The sequence below is a fragment of the Saccopteryx leptura genome, chromosome 7 (genome assembly GCF_036850995.1).
Source record: "Saccopteryx leptura isolate mSacLep1 chromosome 7, mSacLep1_pri_phased_curated, whole genome shotgun sequence".
In the NCBI taxonomy this organism is placed as follows: domain Eukaryota; kingdom Metazoa; phylum Chordata; class Mammalia; order Chiroptera; family Emballonuridae; genus Saccopteryx; species Saccopteryx leptura.
This window is the reverse complement of record NC_089509.1, coordinates 115,357,871-115,384,358: the sequence shown is the minus strand read 5'-3', so window position 1 is coordinate 115,384,358 and position 26,488 is coordinate 115,357,871. Positions and strand designations below refer to the sequence as shown.

General features: G+C 52.0%; 1 protein-coding gene across 2 annotated transcripts in view; it reads right to left on the bottom strand.

The window, feature by feature from the left end:
• INPP5D (inositol polyphosphate-5-phosphatase D) overlaps nt 1–26,488 on the bottom strand; it is a 119,608-nt gene that overhangs the window by 11,917 nt on the left and 81,203 nt on the right. For both annotated transcript variants that reach the window (XM_066346348.1, XM_066346349.1), the window contains 13 exons: nt 26,377–26,483; nt 26,166–26,268; nt 24,659–24,855; nt 23,574–23,691; nt 20,756–20,852; nt 20,134–20,272; nt 17,359–17,467; nt 17,107–17,195; nt 13,273–13,354; nt 9,341–9,430; nt 6,817–6,930; nt 5,221–5,303; nt 2,413–2,500 (listed from right to left, as the gene is read on the bottom strand). In XM_066346348.1, the coding sequence (XP_066202445.1) occupies nt 2,413–2,500; nt 5,221–5,303; nt 6,817–6,930; nt 9,341–9,430; nt 13,273–13,354; nt 17,107–17,195; nt 17,359–17,467; nt 20,134–20,272; nt 20,756–20,852; nt 23,574–23,691; nt 24,659–24,855; nt 26,166–26,268; nt 26,377–26,483 (1,416 nt within the window). The remainder of the gene's footprint in view (nt 1–2,412; nt 2,501–5,220; nt 5,304–6,816; nt 6,931–9,340; nt 9,431–13,272; nt 13,355–17,106; nt 17,196–17,358; nt 17,468–20,133; nt 20,273–20,755; nt 20,853–23,573; nt 23,692–24,658; nt 24,856–26,165; nt 26,269–26,376; nt 26,484–26,488) is intronic.

The window sequence follows — 26,488 nt, the reverse complement described above, 5'->3', positions numbered from 1 at the left end:
ACAAAGGAGGCAAACAGCATCTGATCAAGAAAATGGAACCAGCCGACAGGAGTTCCTGCTTCCTGCCTCCAAACCGCCAACTACTCCAGCATCCACATGGAGCCTTTCTCTCTGCCCTGTTGTAACCGACAGGAGATTCAGGTCGGAGCCAGGACACCCCAGGTTCTGTCCGCCCCTTCCCTGGCGCGGGGACAGCGAAGAAAGGCATGATTCTGGAGTGCGGCTCCTGGGTTCAAGCCCAAGGCTGCCCAATAGCTTGTCAAAGTCACTCAGTAGCTATACGACCCTGAACAAGTCACTTCATGTCCTCACCTCTGCAGTAAGAGCACCGACAGTACCTACACCCCAGGGTTCCGGCAGAGCCTGCACAGTGAGCAACCAGCGAACGCAGGCGCCCTTTGTGTCTACGCCTCCTTCTGTGTCCTGTCTTCCACCACCAGCTCTGAGCACCTTCAGACGCCTTACCCTGAAAACAAACGTCCTCCCTGGGCCAGTTTCATATTCTTTATTTTTTTTCATGACAGAGACAGAAAGAGGGAGGGACAGATAGGGACAGACAGACAAGAAGGGAGAGTGATGAGAAGCATCAATTCTTTGTTGTGTCACCTTAGTTGTTCATTGATTGCTTTCTCATATATGCCTTGACCAGGGGTGGGGGTGGGGGTGGAACTACAGCAGATCAAGTGACCCCTTGCTCAAGCCAGCAACCTTGGGCTCAAGCTGGCGATCTCAGGGTCTCGAACCTGGGTCCTCCGTGTCCCAGTCTGACGCTCTATCCACTGCGCCACTGCCTGGTTAGTCATTTCACATTCTCACCTGCCGCATGCCCTCTGCCTCTTCACCCCATTCACTCCCTAACTGCCTGTGAACAATCTCACTAAGACCACGGAGGGTCCTTGAATCACTCAAAGGGACGACACTGCTTGGTTTTTATTTTGTTGGCTCTCTCAGGCACACTTGCTATCATAACCTTGCTTTCTTCTCAAACCAACGCTGGCTGTGTCCCCAACCCCAGAGCCCCTGGCTGCCCTCCCCGTTCTCTGGCTCTGCCTCGTGAGCCTCCTGTGCCTGGTCCCAGAACACTCGCCCGCCTACGCGACCCAGAAGTGCAGCGCCACCCTCGACGCCCCGCTTCCCCCAGTTCCCAAGGCCAAACCACATCCCTTCTTAACACCTCTCAGCTTGATCCCGTCTCTCCATTTTTACTCTCGCGACTTGCACTCGGGCCGCCTCACACACACTTGCTAGATGGAAAGGTGATCACATCACCGTGTTGCTTGACCCTTTGATGGCTCCCTTCTGCCCCCAGGATAAGGTGTCTACCTGGAGCCTGGCTTGTCGGGAGCTCTTGCTCCGGCTCCTGCCTCCGGCCTCTTCCTGGCCACCCACCCCTCTCGTTCCATACTGCAGCCATGGTGCGTACGCCAAGTGTAAGGGAGGAGCTGGCATTGGGCTGGAGCCGTGGACAGGTTGAAGATGTTATAGAGCAGTGGTCCCAACCTTTTGTGGGCCACGGACCGGTTTAATGTCAGAAAATATTTTCACGGACTGGCCTTTAGGGTGGGATGTATAAATGTATCATGTAACCGAGACAAGAGTCAAGAGTGAGTCTTAGACGGATGTAACAGAGGGAATCTGGTCATTTTTAAAAAATAAAACATTGTTCAGACTTAAATAAAATGGAAATAATGTAAGTTATTTATTCTTTCTCTGCGGACCGGTACCAGTCCGCGGCCCAGGGGTTGGGGACCACTGTCAAGATGCTGCCTCTCCAGTAGGACAGCTGGGCCACTGGCCTGAGCACTGAGCAATGCTGGGCACAACTGGGTTCAGATAAGGGCTCAGCCGGTTCCTATCTACAATTCCTGTGTGATTTGGGCAAGTCAATTAAGCTTTCTGAGCCTCGGTTTTCTCATCTACTAATTGGGAGAATGATGTCTGCTTCATAAGGTCTTGCCAGAAAGAAATTGAAAAAAAATTTTTTTTAATTTATTGATTTGGGAGGAGAGTGAGAGAAACATCAATTTGTTGTTCCACTTATTTATACATTTATTGATTGATTCTTTTATGAGCCCTGACTAGGTATTGAACCTACAACCTTGAGGTATGGGGGCGATGCTCTACCCAACTAAGCTACCCAGCCAGGGCAGAATAAAACTTTAAATAATGACTACAAAGCACCTGGCACAGAATCTGACACAGGGAAGTCTCAATAAATGGGAGAGGCTGTGGCTATGGGCGGTCTCTCCGGGCAGCCCCCTGGCAGCCCTGGGACGGGGAAGGGAGCGGCAGGAGAGAAGGACAGGGAAGGGCAGGTGGGCTCTTCCTGGTGGAGATGCCACCGCCCTCCCTACATCAGAGGCCAGCAGCTCACCGCAGGCGTGGCTCCGATGGCACCCGTGGGACCCTTACCGTAGGATTCATCGCTGTCGGAGGACTTAATGCTGATCAGGATGTGCTGATCCAGCAGGTACTCAGGGTCAGAGATAATAGGCTTCAGCTGCACAGAGAAGGGCATGGCATTAGAGGTGACAAGTCAGGGACAGGCAGGTGAGGGTCACCAGCCAAGAGCAGGGGAATGCTGGAACAAGCAAGCCTATAGATGTTGTTATTAACAAATTTGACTTTGTTTTTCATGCCCAGAGAGCAGGAGGAAGCCCATGAGTACCCCCCACCCAGCAAGGTGGGACGGCGTCCTTTCCTGTCACACCGCAAGGACGCCAGGCCCCAGGGACAGGGCCTGAGCCCAGTCTGCAACACCTTCACTGTCTCCCTCCCCCTCCCTTTGCAGTCCCTGGGACCCTGGGGAGTGCGGCCAGGCTGCTAAGCAAATGGGAACAGGATGGAGAACCAGGTCTGACTGTCCCCACACGGCACCCCAAGGACGGAGGCTGCAGGTAAGGTGGTATCCCAAGGCTGCTCTCCATCTGGGCAGGAGGAGGCCTCCCTGTTCACCCGCGCAGAGCCCCCCGGTGGGTCGAGAGAGTCCTGTGGGTATTTGGAGGGAGGCTCAGTGGGTGCCAGGCACAGATGCCCAGTCCTAGCCCTGTCCCCAACGACACTGCTCGAGGCCGTCCCCTTCCTTCCCACTCACAGATACCGAGAGACCCCTAGTGTGAAGCCTGGTGCCATGTTGACTGACAGAAAGTTCCAGAACAATGACTAGACATCGCAGTGGGTGCTCTGAGGCATTCTGGGGTTCCAGAGTCGCACCAACCACTCCATTCACCGACTTGTCATGACGGGTCTCAGAGTTAGACTCAAGGCTGGGGTGCTCAGAGTTAGTTAGACTCAAGGCTGGGGTGCTCAGAGTTAGTTAGACTCAAGGCTGGGGTGCTCAGAATTAGTTAGACTCAAGGCTGGGGTGCTCAGAGTTAGTTAGACTCAAGGCTGGGGTGCTCAGAATTAGTTAGACTCAAGGCTGGGGTGCTCAGAGTTAGTTAGACTCAAGGCTGGGAAGTCCCCGCCTTGCAGGTGGCAGTGGGACCAAGATGGCTGACATCTGAACAAGGCACAGCTGTGGGCGCACACCGCACACTCACCATGGTGGAGTGGCAGGAGTCAGGGGGTCCTGAAGGGGTTTTAGAGGATGGAGAGGGTGGAGGTGGTGAGAGAGGTGGGTGGGGGCTCGGGGAGCAGGAGGGAGTGAGGTCCTGGGGGAGCAGATGAGGCTGGAGATGAGGGAGGGGCTGGCAGCCTCTTTGAGGAGTGTGGGCTCATCCCACGTGACCCCAGGGAGTCGGCTGGACAAAGGCTATGCCTAGAGGAGATGGAACTCCAGAAAGACTCATCAGGCCTCAGGATGCCGTGGCAAGAAGACAGTGGGCACAGAGACCCCTGGGAGGTGGCAGGGGATGGGGAGGAGGGGACAGAGACAGGAGGGGCATCAGAGCTTGGCAGTGGTTAGGACGTGGAGATAGGGGTGCCACAGAGGGTCCTGGAGTGGACAGGGTGCTACAGGGACTGGGAGGCTGGGGTTCTTCCTAACCCTTGAATAAATGAAATAAGCCATCGGCTGCCGTGCAGGGGCCGCTGGGAGAAGCAGGAAGGTGGGGGGCAGGTAAGCTGGGATGGCACCTTGCAGCCCAGCCACCAGATTCAGGTGCCTGAGTTTAAAACAGCCCAAGGGCTTCTGACAGCGACTCCCCGTCCCTTGGAGGCCCCCAATCAGAGTGTACCTGGATTAGGAAACTAATTCGGACCCCTGCCTCTACTCCTGAAATGATACGGCCTCCTTGTGTGTAGCCCAAGAGGTGGTTCCAATCAACAGGCAATGCCGACGTGGGCAGCCAGCCCCCTGAAATCTTCCTACATGCCCCACCCCCAGCCCTGGGCGGGGACAGGTCCCTCCACCATGAAAGACATTCTTCAAATTCACCTCAGGAACCTCCCAGGAGAGGCCCTGAGGCCGCCACCCTGTGGACAGATTTCCCCCAACCTTCTGTGTTCCTTCTGTGTACCGCCTCCCTCGTCATGCAACAAAGAAACAGGTGCTTCTCTACCATGCACTCAGCACGAACATCCTGACCTGTCCGCCATCCATTCAGCATCACGAAACAGTCCTGGGTTCCAGGTTGAAAACCAATTTTTTTTTTTTTTTTTTTTGCAATTAAGATGAATGTGTTCCCAGCAAGGTTTGCCTGAGTGTCTGTAATTAAAACCCTCTGCTTGCACAGGCCATGGTCACATCCAGTCCTCTCTGCCTTCACCGTTCCCGTAGGAGCCAACGGCCTCCTCGCTCCTCCTTCACTTGACCCTCCGAGCTGGGGCTGACCAGGCGCAGGAGCACCACAGGGGAATTGGGAGCGTGGGGCGCAGGTCCTGGGTCTGTCAGTGAAGTCACCGGGTACCCGGGAACAAACCTCTCTGGGATCTGTCTCTGTTTCCTTCTTTGTAAAGTCACGTGGTCAGCCAAGGTGACCTCTAGATCGCTTCCATGATCTACTACGGGAACTGAAATCCATTTCAGTTGAGATGAAATATGGGGGCCACCAGACACGGGCTCATGTTTAATCATCGCTAAAAAGTGTGCCTTAAAAGAAACTACCTCTGAAGAGAGCTGGCCCCATGGGTGGACAGGTGCGTGGTGGCCTCCTTCGCATTTGGCTCCTGGGAGGCCCACTGCTCCCGGTCAGGACCCGCCAGAGCTCTGCCGCCGCCCCGCCCTGCTGGCCGGGTAACGGGAACATCCTCCTCAGGGACACCCCACTCTTGAATTACCTTTGGAAGGGTCTCATCGAACTTCACCACCAACTCCCCTTCACTTCCTTCTTCATTTTCTCCTTCCTGACTCTTGACAAAACCTGACAGAGGACAAGAAGGCTGGTCTTCGGGGAACAGAACGGGAACGAGACAGAACAGACTCCTAGGGACCCCCCGCCCCCGGACCGGTGAAGACGGTCCTGCCCCTTGTTTCTGGAGGGGCCACAGCACCGGCCCCCACCCCCGGACCAGGGAAGACGGTCCTGCCCCTTGTTTCTGGAGGGGCCACAGCACTGGCCCCCCCCCCCCCCCGGGACCAGGGAAGACGGTCCTGCCCCTTGTTTCTGGAGGGGCCACAGCACCGGCTCCCCCACCCCGGACCAGGGAAGACGGTCCTGCCCCTTGTTTCTGGAGGGTCCAGAGCACCCAGTTGCGGGGTCGGGCTGTTGGGGATTCTGTTTTGGTGCAGGGGGTGGTCACTTGCCAACGGGGTCTAGTTAAATTTAGGAGAGTCAAGGTTTCCCTCCTTTTCGTCTTCCTCTTTGCAGCACACCAGGTGGCAGAGAAACCAGCCCTTCATAGGCAAGGAGAACAGGAAACATGACAGCTCTCCCACGCCACTCAAGATAGCAGCCTTTTGAAATGCTAAGTTAAGCTCCCAAATATGCTGTTTCCATAGAAATGTATGCAAATGTCTTGATAGTTTATTAAAAACACCCACACCAAAACCCTCATCAGTTTTGGAAGTGCTTCACCCCTGTGCCCGGTGAATGGGAACCCAGAGACATCCGGGGAGAAGGTGGGTGGGTCTTTCACCTGGACGGAGCCCAGGTGAGTCTCGGAAGGGAGGGGGGTGGGCAGCACTGCAGGGGGGGGGGGGCGCACAAGTCTTCCTGACCGCTGGAAGCTTCCCTCTCCCTGTCACCTCCTCTCCTCTCCTCTCCTCTCCTCTCCTCTCCTCTCCTCTCCTCTCCTCTCCTCTCCTCTCCTCTCCTCTCCTCTCCTCTCCTCTCGTCTTGTGGAGCTGACTGTGCCCCTGAGACCACCTCCTCTACCCGGGCAATCTGGGCGAGGAAGGCGAGAACCCACACGGAGCAGCTTCAGACAACTGCGTAGAAGTGCCCCCTAGCTGGGGTGTTCTGTGCTGACTGCAGCTGGCTGAGCGGAGAGGCCGTCACCTGCAGTGTGTTCCCAGGTGACCGGGGAACGCTGCCCGCGGTGTAGGAGAGAGCAGAGGACGTGGGGGGCCAGGCGGCTCAGGGTCTGGGCCGGCCTCCCGGAGCCCTGGGCCTTTACCTAGGACCCTCCGGTTGAGTCAGAGCCTGGTGTGGGGGACCCTAGCACGGGCTACACTCTGCCCTGAGGGGACAGGACGGGATCCAGCTGCCCAGGTGTCTACAAGGGTCTGAGGGGGTCAGAGCTTCAGTGACCGCCCTGTCCCTAGAGCAGAAGCATCACAGACCAGCCGCATAACTGGTGGCCCTTGTACCGTCCACCTGCAGCCCCACTTCTCTGACCCCTCTGAGTCCTTCCCAGACAGGGGACATGGGGCAAAGGCATTTAGGAGGCAGAGCGGTGCCTGCCGCAGCAGAAGGAAGCCCAGCACCCCCTTACTCTCCAGGCAGCTCGAGTGGAACTCCAGGTAGAACTTGGTCTGGGACTTGGTCTTCAGGGTGGCGTAGCATCTGAGAAACTCAATCTGCCCTTGGCTGTCGACAGTCCCAGGGCCTGGGGCGGGCGAGAACAGAGACTCGGTTCCAGTGTGCCCAGAGAGGGAGCATTCCACGTCAGTCCCCCACCACGGCGGTGCTCCTTCCTGGGGCCCAGGGAAGGCGAGAGCCCAGCAGGAGGAGAGCTCCCTGCTGAAATCCACCCCAACATGGGGCATCCCCATGGTGGAAACAGGCTCTGGGACGGATGGCAGGCTGGTGGGGTGCCGAGTGGGAAGGCGAGAGCCCAGCAGGAGGAGAGCTCCCTGCTGAAATCCAGCCCCACACAGGGCATCCCCATGGTGGAAACAGGTTCTGGGACGGATGGCAGGCTGGTGGGGTGCCGAGTGGGAAGGCCAAGAGTTCTAGGGTCAGCGGTCCTTCGGTTTTGCCACCAGAGCTGCGTGGCCTCGGGCCATGCTCCTCAGTTCCTGCCTCAGTCTCCCGAGCAGTGACTTGATGCCCAAAGCCACCTCGCCGGGAGGGGTCCCGCCCTTCCTTGCTTGGGCACAGGTAGGTACCTCCTCTCCTTACTCCGAGCTCCTCCCGCTGCCTCGTGCCCGGGTAATGCCCCCCACGGTATTTGTGATGACCACGCCTTTGCCAGCGCGCTGAGGCTGCTGTTGAACAGGTGTCCTGCCCTTTCCCATCAACTCTGAGCCACCCGAGAGCAGGGACCGACATTCCCTTCCTCCGCCTTCCCCTCCATCCGTCCTTCCTTTTTCTTTTCCCAGTGTTACTGAGGAACCACTCACAGATATAACCGTATACGTCTAAAGTGCACAACGGGATGACGTGCTCTATACACTGTGGCATGATGAGCAAGGTCAAGATAATGAACACATCTGTCACCTCGCAGAGTTAACTGTTTTTCTTTGTGAGGGTTTTCTGGTGTGGCGAGAATGTTCACGCTCTCACTTTCAGTTCATTTCAAACATACAAGCATGCTGTACGACTGCCTCTGGTCCCCAGGCCGAACAGCAGGTCCCTAGAATCTCTTTCTCTCATAACTGAGTTTGTGCCTTTGACCTGCATCTCGCCAATTCTTTCACCCCTGCTCCTGTCCCTGGCCAACACCACCCTCCGATGTTTCTATAATCAATGAAATCAGCTTTATTATTATTATTATTGTTATTTGGTTTGTTTGTTTCCACACATAAGTGATTCCACGTTGTACTTGTTTTCCTGTCTGGCTTATTTCACTTGGTTTTTTTCTTTCTTTTTCCAAACCCCACTGTACCCAGGCCAGGCTCTGCTTGGTTACACGTCCAACCAACACTCAATCCAGGTCACCCCTGTCTGTGTTGAGTCCCAGTGGAGGGAAAGCAAGCCTGACCCCGAGGATGTGACGAGGCTCCCCGTCAAGGGTGCGATGGCCGGAGCACCCCGTCCATGCTGCAGGAACTCAGAGAAAGGGGCGATGGGTAGGAGCTGGAGAAGAGGTAAAAGAAGGTTCTGGAAAGCCTCCTCCGTGGCCAGAACAAAGACGGGACGGGATGGTGGGTCATGGCTGCACAGAGAGGGGAGGTCACACCCCCCGGGGCTGTGGACGTTAGACCCGACAGCCTGGAGAAGGGTCCCAGGAGGACGGCTCCACTCTCACCTACGTCCATCGCGGCATGAAGGACACAGTGACACGGACTTTTCCCACTTGTACTGGGCCCCCTGAACGAGTCTGGACTGTCTGCTGACCACAGAAGTGGGGGGTTGGCAGAGAACGTGACAACACGTCTCCCCAGTCACCCAGGCCCAAGGCTGAGCACACTAGAGAGACCACCAGGCCCCTGTGGGGGTGAGTGTGGCCCGGTAACCAGGGCTGAGTCGAATTATTTGAGAAATCGCCTGTAAATCTAAGTATTATTTACTCTAGTGTTTCCCCAAACTCAAGTCGTCTGCATCCCACCTTCACAATTTTTACTATCTCTGCCTCCCACGCACCTTTGCTCACATCAACTCGGGTTTTCTTTATAAAGTCACCTTTTAAAGTTTAATAGTAAACATATTTAAATAAGGTCTATCACAAGACGAAATGGAAAATCCGTGTCGCTTGCCTTCCACAGAAGAGACCAACTTAAAACGTAGTCAAGTACGGGCATAACTAATAAATAAATGGTCACCTGGGTGACCCCCAGAAACTGTGGAGGCGGAAGTGCCACCTTAGGAAATACTCATTTACCCAATTTTAAAGACTGTGTAGTAAGACCGAGGCTTCAAAAGCTGACAGCTCTGCACAGAGAGCAAGAAGATGCCCTGGTCCGAAATCACAATGTGGCCTGGACATGAAGAAACCACATCAACGAACAGTGGATTTTGCAGGAAGGAGGAGCCTTCATCTAATGCCGACAATGGGTCGCTGCACCCAGAAGACGGGCGTCCAGGGCCCCCTGTCTTTGTGGAGAATGGAGGGACGGGCACCACCCACTACTTACCATTTTTGGAGACAAACTGGGAGGTGACTCCTGCCTCAAACGTGGCAAAAACGGGGCTGTGGTCACTTGTCATGATGTCACTGGTGCTGCCTACAGGGGAGGGAAGGCATTTCTGAGCAGGGAAGGAGAAAAAGCCTCCGGTCAAACTAAGGATGGCAAGCCCACAGCAAAAATCACCTTGCACTTATGGAAGCCTCTAGAAGTTTTGCACCTGTGGTTCCACGGACCTTCCACCACTGTCTCCTCCACGGTTAAAATGTGTCCGTGCTAGTTTTCCCCAAAGGCTTCCAACTTTCACAATAGATCCCAGATTGTGAATTGTGGAGATTGTTCTGGTCTAGGCACTCTGTTGTTTTAACCCCTTGAGTGTATGAATGTTCATGTACGTCCTTGTGGGTCCTGACCATCCAGAGCAGGGGTCGGGAACCTTTTTGGCTGAGAGAGCCATGAACGCCACATATTTTAAAATGTAATTCCGTGAGAGCCATACAACGACCCGTGTATGTTACGCATTATCCAATAAAAATTTGGTGTTGTCCCGGAGGACAGCTGTGATTGGCTCCAGCTAGCCACTTGCAACCATGAACATGAGCGGTAGGAAATGAATGGATTGTAATACATGAGAATGTTTTATATTTTTAACGTTATTATTTTTTTTTATTAAAGATTTGTCTACAAGCCAGATGCAGCCATCAAAAGAGCCACATCTGGCTCACGAGCCATAGGTTCCCGACCCCTGATCCAGAGTATGATCACACAAAAATTTTTATTTAAAAATGTGTAAGGCAACATTAAAAAAAGGCAAATGTATGTTCTTCTTGTTTCCATAAATTGGTTATCAAACAAACATGAGTTTAAGTTAATAAAACTGTAACTGGAACTAATTTCATTTTTTGAAAAAAAAAAACCCAAAAAAACTCCCTCCCAGAGGTCAGCGAGCATGAAAAAAATTCACTACTCCAAGGGTTACTGAGAAGCTCACGGCCCAGAGTGGGATGGGGATTTGAGGTCCCTGAACTCGTCAGTAAGAGAGATGGCACCTGCCCAGCCCACAATGACTCACAGGAACAGGAGATTTGGGGTTTGGGGCCTGGGTGAGAAGGGAAGGTGGCAGACCGTGTTTGGAGCAGGTAACAGAAAGAACCCTGGTCCAGAAACACTGATTTCTAAGGGCTATAGAAAGAGCTACGTCGGGAGGTCTGGCAGGGGACCCAGAGCTGGAGATTTATCTTGAGAACTGGAGTCCTGAGGTCAGATGGAAGCGGAACCATGAGGATGGTCCACAGGGAAGACACAAAAGATGGGCAGAAACGAGGAGACTCCAGGACATGCCAACCGTTCGTGGGCCAAAGACAGACAGCACGGGAGACCACGAGGGCAGTAAAACGGAGGTCTAGCCTTTTCTAGAGAGCTTTTGCAAATCCACAAGATAAGCAGGAACATCCCACCCCTCAACCAACCAAAGGATATGGGCAGAAAATTCACAGAAACAATACAGCTGGCTCCTGAATGTGGGGGAAAAAACGCTCACTCACTAATGGCTATCAGAAAGACAAATGAAACAATGAGACAGAATGGGACAGTGAGATGCAACAGAGATAAAGAAGCGAGAAGGGGTCACTGGTGCTGGGGGAGAAGGAGGGAATGGAGTAAGGGGCCCAGGGAAAAAGCCCAGAGAGGAGGAGCAGGACTCCCCTCCTCTGAGACAGGAGGGAGGAGGGAAGAGGGCCCCAGCCTAAAATATGTTTGCACGGGGACAGGAGGAAGTCAGTGCACGTCCGGGGCTGTGAGAAGCAGCAGTGTAAGGAAGGAGGGGAGCTGGGCTGTGTGCGGGGTGACAACTTTGTAGTGGAAGAGGGGGTGCCCCAGCGAGAAGTTACAGAAGACAAGCAGGTATCTAAAAATGTTCTTTAAAATACTTTTGATAGGTATTGAACGTAGTAGTATTAAATGTGCCCTGGAACCTAGGTGGGCCCCTGCAACGATACCCTGTGTGTCTCCCCTGGCACAGTGTGTCTGGGCTTGGCCACATGACTTCCTTTGATCATTAGGACATAAGCAAACATGAGGCAAGCAAAGACTTAAAAAGCACTTCTACATCTGGGACATGCAGCTGGGAACCCCAATGCCAAGAAGCAGCAGCCTGGACTAGCCTGCTGGATGTGGAGTGACTCATGGCTGAGTTACCACCATTGTCCCTGCCAACAGCCAGCCCATTCCAGATCTGAGTGGGCTCCAGGCCCGGGAATGCCAAGGCAACACCAGTCAGAGCAGAGGTGAGCAGTCCGAGTTCAGCCCAGAGAATCTTAAGGCACCGCCTAGTTCTAGAGTAGTTTGTTATGCAGCAGTAGCTAACAGGTACATTCTATGTATGTCATCACCATAAGATTCAAGCTCTCAGTTGAACCCCATTTCCTCAGTTCCGGATATTCTTTCCTTTTCTTTTCCAATTTCTTGCTCACCTGCAATTCGCTGAACCCTTCTACTGTGCCCTCTGGCATTGAGTGAAATATCATTGGCCAAATTCCCTACATCTTCAACTTTCCCTTCCCGTTCCTGCAAGCTTTAAACTACCCCAGGGCAGCTGCTCTGGACCGTCTGGACAGCAGGAGACAGGCACAAGAGAGTGCAGTGAAAATAATTTCAGCTGTATGGGGTCTGAGTTAACATGGGGATGTCCCGATCCCCATAGAGAGGGTGGGAGCCACGAAGATGGCCAGTGGGCAGCAGCAGACCCTGTAGTCTGAGGGTCTGGGCAGGGCGGGAGACCTCAGCTGTCGGACAGGTCTGGGCTATAGCAGCCTGTCAGGGGTCCCTGGCTTGTCATATGGTCCCGTGAGGCGCATGCTAGGTCAAGGTTGACCTTTGGATATTGCTGCCTGGGAATAAGTGTTCCAAGTAATTCTGCCTGGTAAAATTTTAAGGACACAGAGCAGAGTAGTTCCAAATCACAGGCACAAACCAGTGGCTTCTGAGACTAAGCACTCGAGCAATGAAGAATTCCTTCAGCATACCTTAACTTGCTAGGGTCAACAATTATTTAGTCGTTTTGATAATATTTCCATACTAATTTACTTTAAAATTGCATATTACACCTTTTTCTTCAATTTACCTCAATTTATCTTTTTTTAAAAAAATTTTTAAATTCATTTTAGAGAGGAGAGAGAAAGGGAGAGAGAGAGAGACAGAGAGAGGAGAGAGAGACAGAGAGAGAAGGTGGGGAGGAGCTGGAAGCATCAACTCCCATATGTGCCTTGACCAGGCAAGCCCAGGGTTTCTAACCGGCGACCTCAGCATTTCCAGGTCGACGCTTTATCCACTGCGCCACCACAGGTCAGGCAACCTCAATTTATCTTTAAGTATACCCAAATACACGTACACATACTGATGTGTATTAGGTGGAACCTAGTGAATTTGCAATATTTGACTCTCTCTGACCTATGAAAACACTACTTCCTTATTTTTCAAACATAATATGTTCTTTTTTTTAATTTAAAAAATTTTATTTTGTAATTAAAAAAAATGTATTCATTTTAAAGAGAGAGAAAGAGAGAGAGAGAGTGATGGAGAGAGAAGGGGAGAGGGGAGGAGCATGAAGCATCCACTCCCATATCTGCCTTGACCAGGCAAGCCCAGGGTTTTGAACTGGAGACCTCAGCGTTCCAGGTCAACACTTTACCCACTTTGCCACCACAGGTCAGGCTAATATGTTCTTTTCAAAAGCAATAAACCTGGAATTCTTTTTAAAAACTGTTCCATTATTCAAATTTTACCCAAACCAGAGGATACCATGTTGCCGCCCAAGATGGGAGAAGATACCCCCGTTTGCTCGGGAGATCTGCCTTGGGCTGCAGGGAGCTCTCCCGCTTTACAGATGGACAGACCAGAGCCCTTTAGATCAGGGCAGCCGAGTCTCCCAGCACAGCACTCACCGTAGGACTGGCACACCACGTGCACCAGGGGGTACGACTTCCAGAGGACTCGGTCACACCAGGAGGGCAGGTTGTACTTCATCTGCAAATCAAATTCACAAGCTTTACAAAATACTTGCAATATTAAAATATATATACAGGTAATTTTTTATAAATATATAAAATTATATATATATATTTTTATTAAATATATATATATATATATCAGCAAACAAACAAAAACAAACCCACAGTTGAACTCATGTCCTTGGTAATTCCTGATTTCATCTGCTATTGGCTCTTTACAGAATTTCCCCCTAGGTGGCTTTAAACCAGGGGTCCCCAAACTTTTTACACAGGGGGCCAGTTCACTGTCCCTCAGACTGTTGGAGGGCCAGACTATAAAAAAAAAACTATGAACAAATCCCTTTGCACACTGCACATATCTTATTTTAAAGTAAAAAAAAAAAAAAGGGAACAAATACAATATTTAAAATAAAGAACAAGTAAATTTAAATCAACAAACTGGCCAGTATTTCAATGGGAACTATGGGCCTGCTTTTGGCTAATGAGATGGTCAATGTCCGGTTCCGTATTTGTCACTGATAGCCGTAACAAGTGATATGACGCGCTTCCAGAGCCGTGAGACATGCGTCCCGCATCACCAGAAGTAGTACTGTACGTGAGCGACGCCGCGCTTTGCGGTGGTCTCAATGACCACCAATGAAAGAGGTGCCCCTTCTGGAATGCGGCGGGGGCCGGATAAATGGCCTCAGGGGGCCGCATGTGGCCCGCGGGCTGTAGTTTGGGGACCCCTGCTTTAAACCCTCTTCACTTGTCTCAGGTCCCAACTCCGCTGCCATGCCCCCATGTTCAGACTCCCTGGGTTCCTGTGTGAGGACAAGATGATTCACCCGGCTGTGCTCCCTTACCTAGCCTCCTCAGTATTTGAGAATCTCATGTATTTTTATATTCTCTTACATTTTTTCTAACTCAGATGAATTCTTCTATCTGTATTTTCAACCCAGTCTCTGCTTGTCTTCTTCAGCTACTTACTGTAATAACATACTCCAGCTACCACACCTACCCACCCATCCACCCACCCACCCACCCATCCATTCATCTGCCCATCCATCCATCCATCCGCCCATCCATCCATCCATCCATCCACCCATCCATCCACCCACCCATCCATCCATTCATCTGCCAATCCATCCGCCCATCCACCCATCTGCCCATCCATCCATCCATCCATCTATCCATCCATCCATCTATCCACCCATCTATCTGCCCATCCATCCATCCATCCATCCATCCATCCATCCATCCATCCATCCATCCGTCCACCTGTCCATCCATCCATCCATTCATCTGCCCATCCATCCATCTACCCACCCACCCACCCATTCATTCACCCACCCATCCATCCATCTACACACCCACTCACCCACCCACCAACCCATCCATCCATCCACACATCCATCCGCCCATCTATCTACCATCCAATCATTCAAACGATATGTACAAACCCTCTCCAGGCTCTACTGGTGAGCAAGACTTCCACTGGGTGTGACAAAAAAAAGGCAGCCTGGCAATGATAACAATCCTCCTTAATCAATATCCTTATCCCCTCTGCTTACAAACATAAAGGTACTCATCCTAAAGGAGACTACCCCTGTCATTGCCATCAATTGTCAATTGCTTTTCTCTTTTCTTCTTTTTACTAGCTTTCTTTTAAGAATGTTCTGCTTCTGCCTCTACTTCCGGATGGACCATTTATTTATTTAACTTGAAGTACAACTTACATACAGTAAAGAGTACTAACCTAAAGGTATAGCTTGAGGCATTTTGATGTTAGTGCACACCCATTTATCCACTACCCAGATCCAGACTTAGAAAGTTTCCATTGTCACAGGTTTCCTGTCCCTCCCTCGTTGATACTATTACTTCCTTGGGACGAACACTATTGTGACTAATGTCTTCATTGGTTAATTTTGCCTACTCTTTTTTAAAAATTTTTATAATTTACTGATTTTAACTAGAGAAAGAAGGAAATAGGGAAAGAGAGAGAGAGAGAGAGAGAGAGAGAGGAACATCAATCTGTTCCTCTGTGTGCCCTGACCGGGGATTGAACTGGCAACCTCTGTGCTTCAGGTCGATGCTCTGACCAATGGAGCTATCCAGCCAGTAATTTTGCCTACTCTTGAATTTATAAATGGATTCATAATTCATTATACAATGGACCCTTTTTTTAAAATTTAGAAATTAACTTTAATGGGATGGCATTGGTCAATAAGAATACATAGGTTTCAGCTAAACATCCTTAGAGCACTTGAACTGCTGACTGGGTTGCATGCCCTTTACCCAAAGTCAAATAACTTCCCATCACCATCACGAGTGACCTTTGCCCATCACGGATTTGGACTGCGCAGGTCCACTTATACGCCGGTTATTTTCCACAAATATGTACAGTACTATAAATGCATTTTCTTTTCCTTTGATTATCCTGGTCACATTTTCTTTTCTCTATCTTACTATATTGTAAGACTACAGTAGATAACACATATAACATACAAAATATGTGTGAACTGACTGTTTATGTTATGGGTAAGGATTCCAGTCAACAGCAGGCTATTAGTAATTAAGTTTTGGGGGAGTCAAAAGTCTTATGTGGATTTTCAATTGCACGGGGGTGGTTAGCGCTCTGAAGACCCAGTTGCATAATCTTTTGTGTCTGGCGGCTGTCACTCATGTTGCATTGTACATATAGATCCAGACTTATAGAAAGTTTCCATTCTCACAGGAGGTTTCCTGTTCCTCCCTCGTTGATACTATTACTTCCTTGGGACGAACACTATTGTGACTAATGTCTTCATTGGTTAATTTTGCCTACTCTTTTTAAAAATTTTTTTATAATTTACTGATTTTAACTAGAGAAAGAGGGAAAGAGAGAGAGAGAGAGAGAGAGAGGAACATCAATTTATTCTACTGTTTACTCTACTGTTGAGGGAAGTAGGATTGTTTTCAGTCTTTGGACCTTGCAAACAAAGGTGTTATAACCGTTCTTGTACTTGTCTGCCGGTGAACAAGTGTACTAATTTCACTCGGGGATGCACCGAAGTGGATCTGCTGAATCACAGGACAGGTGCACGTGCAGTTTCATACACACTGCCCACTGTCATTTCTGAACCTCGCAGTTCTCAGTGTGGGCCGCCCCTGAGAACTACCGGCGGGGCTTCACAAAGACCTGGAAAGCAGGGCCCCCTCCAGAGCCCCTGCATCGGGAGCTGTGGGGACGAGCCCCAGACACCCGCATCTCTGAGAAACTTCATCCGCGGCTCATCTGCACAGCCTCGGTAAAGAGACCCCTCCCCTCCTGCAGCCTGGATTTCACCCCCCAGACTCTATGCACACTGTTCTTTTCAGGTCCACCAGGACCTCTGTGCCACAAGCCCAGCTCCTTGTGCAGGGTTCGCGGGAACGGCACGTGTTCTCGACTCACGTTTCATACTGGTTGCCACTAAGCCTCTCACCCCAGCTTCTGGGACGCTGAGCTGCCCAGTAGGTCTTCCCACCACCTGTGCGAGCACACCTTCCTGTCTCCTTTGTTGTCTCTGCCTCTTCCTCTCACCTCTTAACGTGGATGGCCCCCAAATCTGTCCCCAGCTCTTCTCTACTCATGTCCACTCTCTCCTCGTCTTCGCCGTGCCAAAAACTCCCACATCCACGACCCAGTCCTGGACTCCCTCTTTAGTGTCCATCTAGTATTCTAACCGCCTTCTGGATATTTCCTGAGACTCTTCCGTGCAAGGGCGGCGGAGACCGAGGGCAAGGGAGGCGTCTGTGAGAACTCACCCCCGTGGCTTTCTGCTTAGTGTAGGCGTACTTGTCCCGAGTCAGTCTCTCAAAGCGGTAGGTGGGCGCGAACGTGATCTCTTCCTCCTCTGCAACCAAACACAACCCCGGTTTCAGCTCTTGCCCCCCCCCCCCCCATGTTTCACACCTGGCCACATTCTCTTCTTCTCCAGGCTTAACCCTTCCCCCGGGGAGGCTGCTCAGGGGAAGGGGAGACACAGTTCGGGGCGGGGGGAGGATGGCAGTTCTCACCGAAGTGCAGGAACACCTTCTGCTCCTTCCTCTCCGCGAGCAGCTGGTCATGGCACAGCAGGTCCGAGTACTGCTGCTGCTTGATCTTCTGGATGATGGCTTCTGCCTCCTGCAGCAAGGACACGGCCACCATGAGACACTCTCTTCACCCACGCGGTCAGGAGGCACATCAGCCTCCGCTGCCCGCCACACCATGTCCCGGGGCCCCGGCTGCTGCACCAGACCCCGGCCTCCACCTGGGGTTGCCCGGGCCTGCGCTTCTCAGCTCAACCGTTTTATAGGGAAACCCTGCAATGGCGAAATATCAACCTGATGACGTAAGCTCCTGGGTATTCTAAATTTGCCCAAGGGACATTTTACTTTTTCCTATTGTCTTTTAATATTACTTTATTAACATTTCACCAAGTAGATAGGTAAGTCTCTACCGCTCTCTGTGGGAACTGAGCCAGCCTGTTGTAAGGCCGAGAAAGGGCGTGAAATCCCATCAGACCTCTGTAGCCTCTGGGACCCCCCCTATCCCGGGAGTAGATGTGACATCAAGGGGATGCACAGGCCTTGGAAGACAGCAGTCCTCCCCGAGACTGGTGACCTATGCTCCGGCCAGTGCACTTGGCCACCTCCTGGTAAGTGAATGGCTATGACAGCCCCCTCCAGTGGTCGGCAAACTTATTGTCAACAGAGCCAAATATCAACAGTACAGTGATTGAAATTTCTTTTGAGAGCCAAATTTCTTAAACTTAAACTACAGTGTGTCCGTAATGTCATGGTGCACTTTTGACTGGTCACAGGAAAGCAACAAAAGACAATAGAAATATGAAATCTGCACCAAATAAAATGAAGACCCTCCCAGTTTCTGTAGGATGATGTGGCAGCATGTGCGCATGTGCAGATGATGTAACACCGTGTATACAGCGGAGTAGCCCACGGCCATGCCAGTCGAGATGTGGACAGTACAGAGGAAAGTTCAGTGGCTCGCTAAATTTGAATCCATGACTAAAGTGCAACGTGAATATCGGCGCATTTATAACGAAGCGCCACCACATAGAAATAACATTACTCGGTGGGAAAAGCAGTTGAAGGAAACCGGCAGTTTGGTGGAGAAACCCCATTCTGATAGGCCATCAGTCAGTGACGAGTCTGTAGAGGCTATACGGGATAGCTACCTAAGGAGCCCTAAAATATCTGTGCGTGAGACCACATCAAATTGCACTGAATATGTATGAAACTGGGAGAGTTTTCCTTTTATTTGGGGCAGATTTCACATTTCTATTGTCTTTGGTTGTTTTCCTGTGACCGGTCAAAAGTGCACCATGACTTTACGGACACACTGTATATAGGTAGGTACATTGTTATTAACTTAATTAGGGTACTCCTAAGCTGCCCAAAGAGCTGCACTCAAGGGGCTAAAGAGCCACATGTAGCTCGTGAGCCATGGTTTGCCGACCACTGCCCTAGACCATGAAGGGTCCCCATCTCCCCCTCTCCTATCTGCACACTCAGTAGAAGGGAGAGGGGAAAAGTCGTCACCAGAAGCGTCCTGAGAGGGAGGAAGTGCTCCCATGATGGGCACATGGGCCCTAAGCCCCGCCTCCTGCAGTCACTATGGCAGCAAGTGGAGGCTGAGGGTTTGGACAGCCGGGAAGGCACGGGTTCAATTCCGGCCCTGTCAGCGGTCGGTAACTGACCCAGGGCCATTTTCTGGGCCTGTCTGTGCCCCAGGGTCTCTCTAGCAGGTCACTTTGGGCCGCTCCCCACGTGGCCTCACAGGACAGCAGCGTGAACGTATTCAATATCCCTGCTAGACAGGGACACGCGGGCTGGGAACCACGGTCTCTGGGCAGAAGGGCTGTTTGTGCGCTCTGCTCCCAGCCCAGGCTCCCGCCCCATCTTCCACGTGCGTAAGAACAAGCTCATGCATCCAATGGCTATGCCTGTCCACTCCTCTTCCCAGGGGAACTTCCTCCCTCCCTGAGGGCGCAAGGTGGTGTCAGCGCCCCATGGTCCTCTGACTACCCCTCACTGAACCCAGGGTGGGCATCCAACTTAAAGAATGTCTTCCTTGGGATGGACCGTGACCTGTGATTTGGGAGAAAAATTGAGCCAACCGAATCAGACTTCGTCCTTTCCTGGAGATCTGGGATGGGCAGGCCGAGGGGCTGCTGCCCACCAGCTGGAGGACCGGAGTGACAGTGGCGGTGGGGAGGGGCCCAAACAGTCACGTGGGAACAAGGCGTGAGCACAGGCAGGCCATAAAGAAAGGTGGGCACACCATAATGGACACAGTTTTGCATCCCAAGAGGGCGAATAGCTGCCTTGGCCCAGCTAGGTCTGAGTGTCTCAATGACCCTCTGCCCTGAGCTAAAGCAAGGGAGCCTCTGCCCCATACAGATTTGTCACTCAAGTAGAAGCCCCTTCCCCAGGTGGACAGCTCCTCCCCCAGGTGGACAGCCCCTCCCCCAGATGGGAACCTCCCCGCCCAGGCAGATAGCCCCTCCCCCAGGTGGACAGCCCCTCCCCCAGATGGACAGCTCCTCCCCCGATTGGCAGCCCCTCACCCAGATGGGAACCTCCCCACCCAGGCAGATGGCTCCTCCCCCAGATGGACAGCCCCTCCCCCAGGTGGACAGCCCCTCCCCCAGATGGGAACCTCCCCGCCCAGGCAGATGGCTCCTCCCCCAGGTGGACAGCCCCTCCCCCAGATGGGAACCTCCCCGCCCAGGCAGATGGCTCCTCCCCCAGATGGATAGCCCCGGCCCCAGGGGGACAGCTTCCTACCCAGGTGGGCAGCTCCACGCGGTAGTTGAGATCCCCGAGCCAGAAGAGGTGGGTGAAGCGGTGAGTGATGTTGAAGGGACTCAGTTTCTTGTCTCCCAGAGCCAGAAACCGGAGAATGTTCGTATAGTTTTGGTTTCGCCTAATGAAACGACAAAGGAGCCATGTAGCACAGGGCTCCCTACTCCACCGTGGTGGGAAGTCAAGGGCACGTGGAGGGACAGAGACTCTGCTGCAGGGCGCGGCCCCGGACCCAAGAGCAGGAGCTTAGCGGGAATCAGAATTGTGAATATTCTACGTGGCTGTCTTCACAACAGGGCCACCAGCAGGCGTCTGTAACGGAGCCCCAGGGGAGGCCTTTTCCCTTTAGAGAGAAGTGGTACGCAGGTATCTATTAGGCTAGTGACCGGGAAATGCCTGTTCCACCTTCAGACAAGATCCATCGCATAGAAGGTCACTATTGTGCTGCCGTTGTCTTTGAAGAGACAACGGGAAAAGCCCTCAGAGGTGGACAGGACGGGCTCCCGGCCAAGACCCGAGCGGTCACTTTCAGGGCTGTGAGGTCTGTCTGAGCAAAATAAAACCAAAAACCCAACACAGACTCCCGGGGAACAAAGGCTATTACCTGAGTTTCTTTTCACTTCCAGAAGTCAAGTGGCTGTTGACAAACCCCAAGGAGGTTCCGTTGAACATGAACGACACCCCCACAGCTCCCTTGTTTCCTAAGGGGAGGGGAGAAAGAAGTCAGAATGTCCAACAGAAAACTAACGTGCTGCGTGGCAGGAAATGGAGGTGAAGAAAGAGGGGCAGAAGCAGGTGTGAGAAAGCGGAGAAGGAGAAGGAATGCAAAACAGCTCCATTGGGAGGAGGAGACGCGACAGGTGACGAGGGGGATGAGACTCCTCAGGGGAATGAGAAAACGGGGTGAACCCAAGGCCAGCATCCTTGGGTCCTCCCTGCAGGGCCGAGGGAGGGGCTGCTGGAGCATCCCGTCCCGGCATCTCCCCCCCTAGGGGCTCTCAGTCACCCCACACGCCAGGCAGACAGGATGGGCCTCGGGGAAGAACATTCGGAAGGAGCGGCCCGGGAGGACGGGCCAACCTTCCAGCCAGCTAACTCCAGGTTCCCGGCGAGACCAAAACCCTCCGCGAGACCAGCTCTCTTTCTACCAGTCTTACTGATTCCAGACCAGTGGTTCTCAAAGCGTGTTCCCCGGCCCTGCGGCGTTAGTCTAACCAGGAACGTGTGTGCTGGGGGGTGCACTTTCTCCAGCCCCACCCTGGCCTTGCCGAATCAGAAATTCCAGGGTGGGGCCCAGTAATCTGGGTTTGCCAAGTCCTCTAGGTCAGGGGTGGTGGGCAAACACTGGCCCACTGCCAGAAAAAAAAATGGTTGTTACAGTTTCAAGAGTTGGGGGAAAATTTTTTTTTTTTTAAAGACTTTATTTTCGAGAGAAGAGAGAGAAGTGGGAACAGGAAGCATCAACTCCCATCTATGCCTTGACCAGGCAAGCCCAGGGGTTTGAACTGGCAACCTCAGGGTTCCAGGTCGACGCTTTATCCACTGCACCACCACAGGTCAGGCGGAAAAAAATTTTTTAAAAGAATATTTTGTGACACATTAAAATGACATGAAATGTAAGTGTGGGAATCCATAACATTTTTGCAACATAGTTACACCCACAGCCAGAGTTGAGCAGTTGAGACAGTACAGAGGCTGACATAGTTACTATCTGGCCTTTTAGAGAAGGTTTGCCGACCTCTGCTCTAGGTGTCTCACACACATGGAGTCTGAGAAGCTGGTCTGTCCCCTATACAGCAGCTGCAGCTGTGAGCCCACGTACTGAGCCCTCAAAACATGAGGACACATGGGAACTATAAACCTTAGTAAGAAAAACAGAACATAAACTCTCAAATTTTTTTCGAATACCTATCAAAATGGTCATATTTTTTATTTTATTTTATTTACAGGGACAGAGAGAGAGTCAGAGAGAGGGATAGATAGGGACAGACAGACAAGAACGGAGAGAGATGAGAAGCATCAATCATCAGTTTTTCGTTGCGACACCTTAGTTGTTCATTGATTGCTTTTTCATATGTGCCTTGACCGTGGGCCTTCAGTAGACCGAGCAACCCCTTGCTTGAGCCAGCGACCTTGGGTCTAAGCTGGTGAGCATTTTTTTATTTTGCTCAAGCCAGATGAGCCCGCGCTCAAACTGTCAACCTAGGGGTCTCGAACCTGGGTCCTCGGCATCCCAGTCCAACGCTTTATCCATTGTGCCACCGCCTGATCAGGCGGTCATATTTTTGAATGTATGAGGTTTGATAAACTATATTATTAAGATGGACTTCACCTGCTCCCTGTTTCTTTCTTTAATGTGGCTCCTAGGACATTGAAAACCCCCACATGGATTCCCTTCTGTCTGGGCTGGGCAGCCCTGGGCAGAGCAGGAACTTTGGCTCCGCCTCCTCTGGGAGGGGCAGCGGCCCAGGCAGAGACCAATCAGGCACTAGAAGGAGGTTCCTGGGCAGCAGAAGGCTGCTGTGGTGACAGAAAGGAAGGAGGGACAAATGGGTGTGGACCCGGGCGGTGTGCGGTTTGTTGGCAGAAAAGCTGAGCTTTTCATGTTCGATGGCAGCAACTTTTGTATTTCCTGTTCTCTCTGGGACTGTCCTGTCCCTGGCTCCAGCCCCCAAAACCACTGGCCTTGCCCTCACCTCTGCCCACAGCCCCTGTGGGGCACCTGCCACGTGCACTCAGACAGACTTGCACATACACTCACTCACCCCCCCACCCAGACTCACCCCCCCACACTCATGGAGTCCTCAGCTCTAATTTCAATTCTCTCAAGCACCCTGCTTGGCCCCACTGGCTCATGGCTGACACCAGCATTTCCACATCCCACCCGAGTCAGTCTAGATCCAGACTGGGATTGGCAACCTACACCTGTGGCCAGCTCAAGCCCACGGACAGTGTCGTGGTAGTTTTACAGAAAAGCCTCCCCCTCCCCACCAGTTTGCTTTACGCATCTGTGTTTGCTTCCGTGTGACGGCAGCGGGGACGAGGAGTGACACGTGGCCCGCAAAGCCTCGAGGATTTACTCTCTGGCCCCTGACAGCAAGTCTGTCGACCCCCGTCCTAGGTCCCTGACACGCTGTGGGCCAGCAGTGCCAACATCACTAAGCGCTTGTTGGAAACACTGAAAGTCGGGCTCTGCCTGAGTCCTGCTGAGTCAGATCCTGCATTTCAGCCAGATCCCTAGAGAGCTGGTGTCGACCTGGATGGGTTTCGGCTGGGGGACTGACCACCTTGGTTTGCCCTGACTCAGGGGATCCCAGGATGAGAGACTCGGTGTTTAATCTGGGACGTCCCCGTGGGTCTGGACAGGATGGGCATGCACGTGGGCTGAGCCCGTGGTGAAGGACACGCCCCTCCCTGCTCACCCAGAGTGTTGGCGATGCCCGTCTTCACGTTGTCGGTGCAGATGTGGCTGATCCGGTTCTCATGCTCCGGCTTGGCCAGCACCACAATGCGAATGTTCCAGAGGGTGTGGATGGCGATCTGGTGTGGGGTGGTGGTAGGGGGACAACATTGTGACCCTCAGCCAGGGCGTACTGATGGATCCCAGAGCGAGAGATTCACCCTAGCCCTTACCCCCTGAGTGTGGGGTTCCCTATCTGTAATCTCTAAACTGTGGAGGACTCTTAAGGATGTCCCACAAATGAGACAATGTATCTGAAAGACGAGGGCTGGGCCCTGGCTGGTTAGCTCAGTTGGTTAGAGCACTGTCCTAAAATAGCAAGGCTGAGGGTTTGATTCCCTAGTCAGGGCACCTTTGGGAATCAAACAAATGAATGCATACAAATGGAACACAAATGAATGCTTCCCCCTGCCCTTTCTTTCTCTCTAGAAACATTATATATATACAATACACACACACACACACACAGTGGTACTTTGAAATACAAACAGACCAACATGCAAATTTTTTTAAGATATAAGCTGTGACTTGGTCCGTATTTTTGTTCGAGACCCAAGCAAAATTCTGATACAAGTCATGATTCAGGAAGCTGCAGCTAGTTGGCGCGTTAGTGCACGGGTCCAGTATCGGCAGTTTGATATACGAGTTGACTGACTTACAAGCTTGGTTACAGAATGAATTAAATTCGTATCTCAAGGTACCAGTGTGTGTGTGTGTGTGTGTGTGTGTGTGTGTGTATTTTAAAAAGCCAAAAAGATGAGAGAGCTGGGACTGATGAAATTTCAATAAAGTTAAGATGGTCTACAAGCACAGGCCGGGGCAGAGTATCCCCATTACTGTCAGCAACACCCACGGGCCCATCGACTTCCGAAGGCAGTTTCCCCTGTCGGCCCTGGAAGGTGGGGAGGACCACTGAGCACTCAGGCATCTCTGGAAGCCGAGGGTCGATCCGCTGAGCCTACTCTTGCCTCTGAGATGCTCCTGGCCGGCCTTGCAGAGCCCCCTGCCCTGGAGTCCCCTCCACCAGGGCTGCGGCCAGCTGCTCACCGTCTTAAAATGAATGCTGGTGATTTCCTGCAGGGAGTTTCTGAGTATCTCCAGCCACTCCTTCTCGCCCAGGGGGTCCTCCTGGGTGCCGATCACATAGATGTCGTGGGGGATGTAGTCAGCAGAGTCATCCCGCGTCTTTCCCTGCCCCTTGGAGAGAAACCAGGACGTGATCTTCTTGGGAGGGGGGGCGTTACCTTCAACAGCAAAACCCAACACCAAGTGAGTCACAGGTACATCAGAAGAATTCAAACAGAGGTGGGGGCAGCATTGGGGAGCGGGGACTCACACAGACATAAAAACCATTTGGGCCGCCCAACGGAACACCTTAGATGGAGAATTATTATCCCCCAGGGTGTCAGACCAGTTAAGTGTCCCTTTAAAGATAATGGGAAGTTTCAAGGACTAGAAACACTAGAAGGTCCCATGGGGTGTCCTGAACTAGTTGCACATGAGGTGCAACACCATCTAGTCTTGGAAGCTCTAGTGGCAACTGAGACACAGTCCTCGAAGTATCTGTCATCGAGACAACCCCGTTTAGGTCGACAGTTTTGGGATGGAGCTTCTAGCCCATGGTTGGGAGACAATGGCTTCCTTGCAGAAGAGAGATCTCAGCTAAGGTCTGATATAAGGGTGTGGAGAACCCCCTTCCCTCCCATTCCGAAAAATGAATTGAAGTAACCCCTGCCACTCGCTGAACAGCCACTGGGTCGCTGCTCACCCTCTTCCTTCCAGATGGGTGACTAGCTGCTGCATGGGGGGGGGAGGGAGGCTGACTCAGGACCAATGCTCGGGACCAAGGTGGGGAGACAGACGCCCAGTTAAATCTGAGTTTCAGATAAACAACAGATAGTCATTAGAACACGTATTTTCCATGCACCAACTGTTTATCTGAAATTCAAATTGAACTGGACATCCAGATTTAATCACTTTTTCATTTTTAGCTGAATATTTACACTAAGTAATTATTTAGCATAATTTATAGTTACTACATAAATATACATTAGTACCTAAACTATAGTACAATACACATTTGGTATATATCTACTACCTATTTTTGCTGCACAGTTACATGAAATATTCAACAGAATTTATATTCAGTTTATTACATTTATATATTTGCTATATAATAGATACTGGTATGTATATATACACTATATACATTTAGTGTACATTCAGTATGCATGTATGTGTTTCTAGGGGCCCCTCGGCGAGCTGCCTAAGACGGGCAGGGGCCCAAGAGCCCCTTCACCTAGATGTGGAGATTCTTTACTCTCCAGTTCGGACACGTCACGAAACCCACGTCAGTGGCTCTTTGGGTATGACAGTCCGAGGGCTCGTCCCTCTGACCCACCGTGTCAGGAGAAGGGTGGAATTCCCCAGAAGGGAGGCTGTGCAGGTGGACGGGGGTTGGGGAGACTGGTTTCTTCCCCCCCTTTGAGGATGCCTGAGGCAGGAAGCAGGACACATGGGGAGGCAACGGGAGGGAGGAGAGGCGGCGACCTACCCATGTTCCAGGTGCCAATGAAGATGGTGATCATGTCGGGCTCTGGCTGCTCCGAGTGCTTGTTCTTCATCTGCTGCAGGAGCTGGCAGAAGCCTTCTCTCTTCTAGGGATGGAAGGCGGACAGACTCAGCAGGGCTCTGCAGAGCCAGCCTCGGGACACACGCACCCCCCACTGCCCTCTGGGCCATCTGAGCCGTCTGCTGCTACTTACTTTGGAGTCAGCAAAGACATACTCTTTCCGCAGGGTCTTCTCCTTCTCCGTTTCCACCAAAATCACCAACTTGTTCAGAAACTTCTGAGACTTGATGAGCTGCAGGACTTCA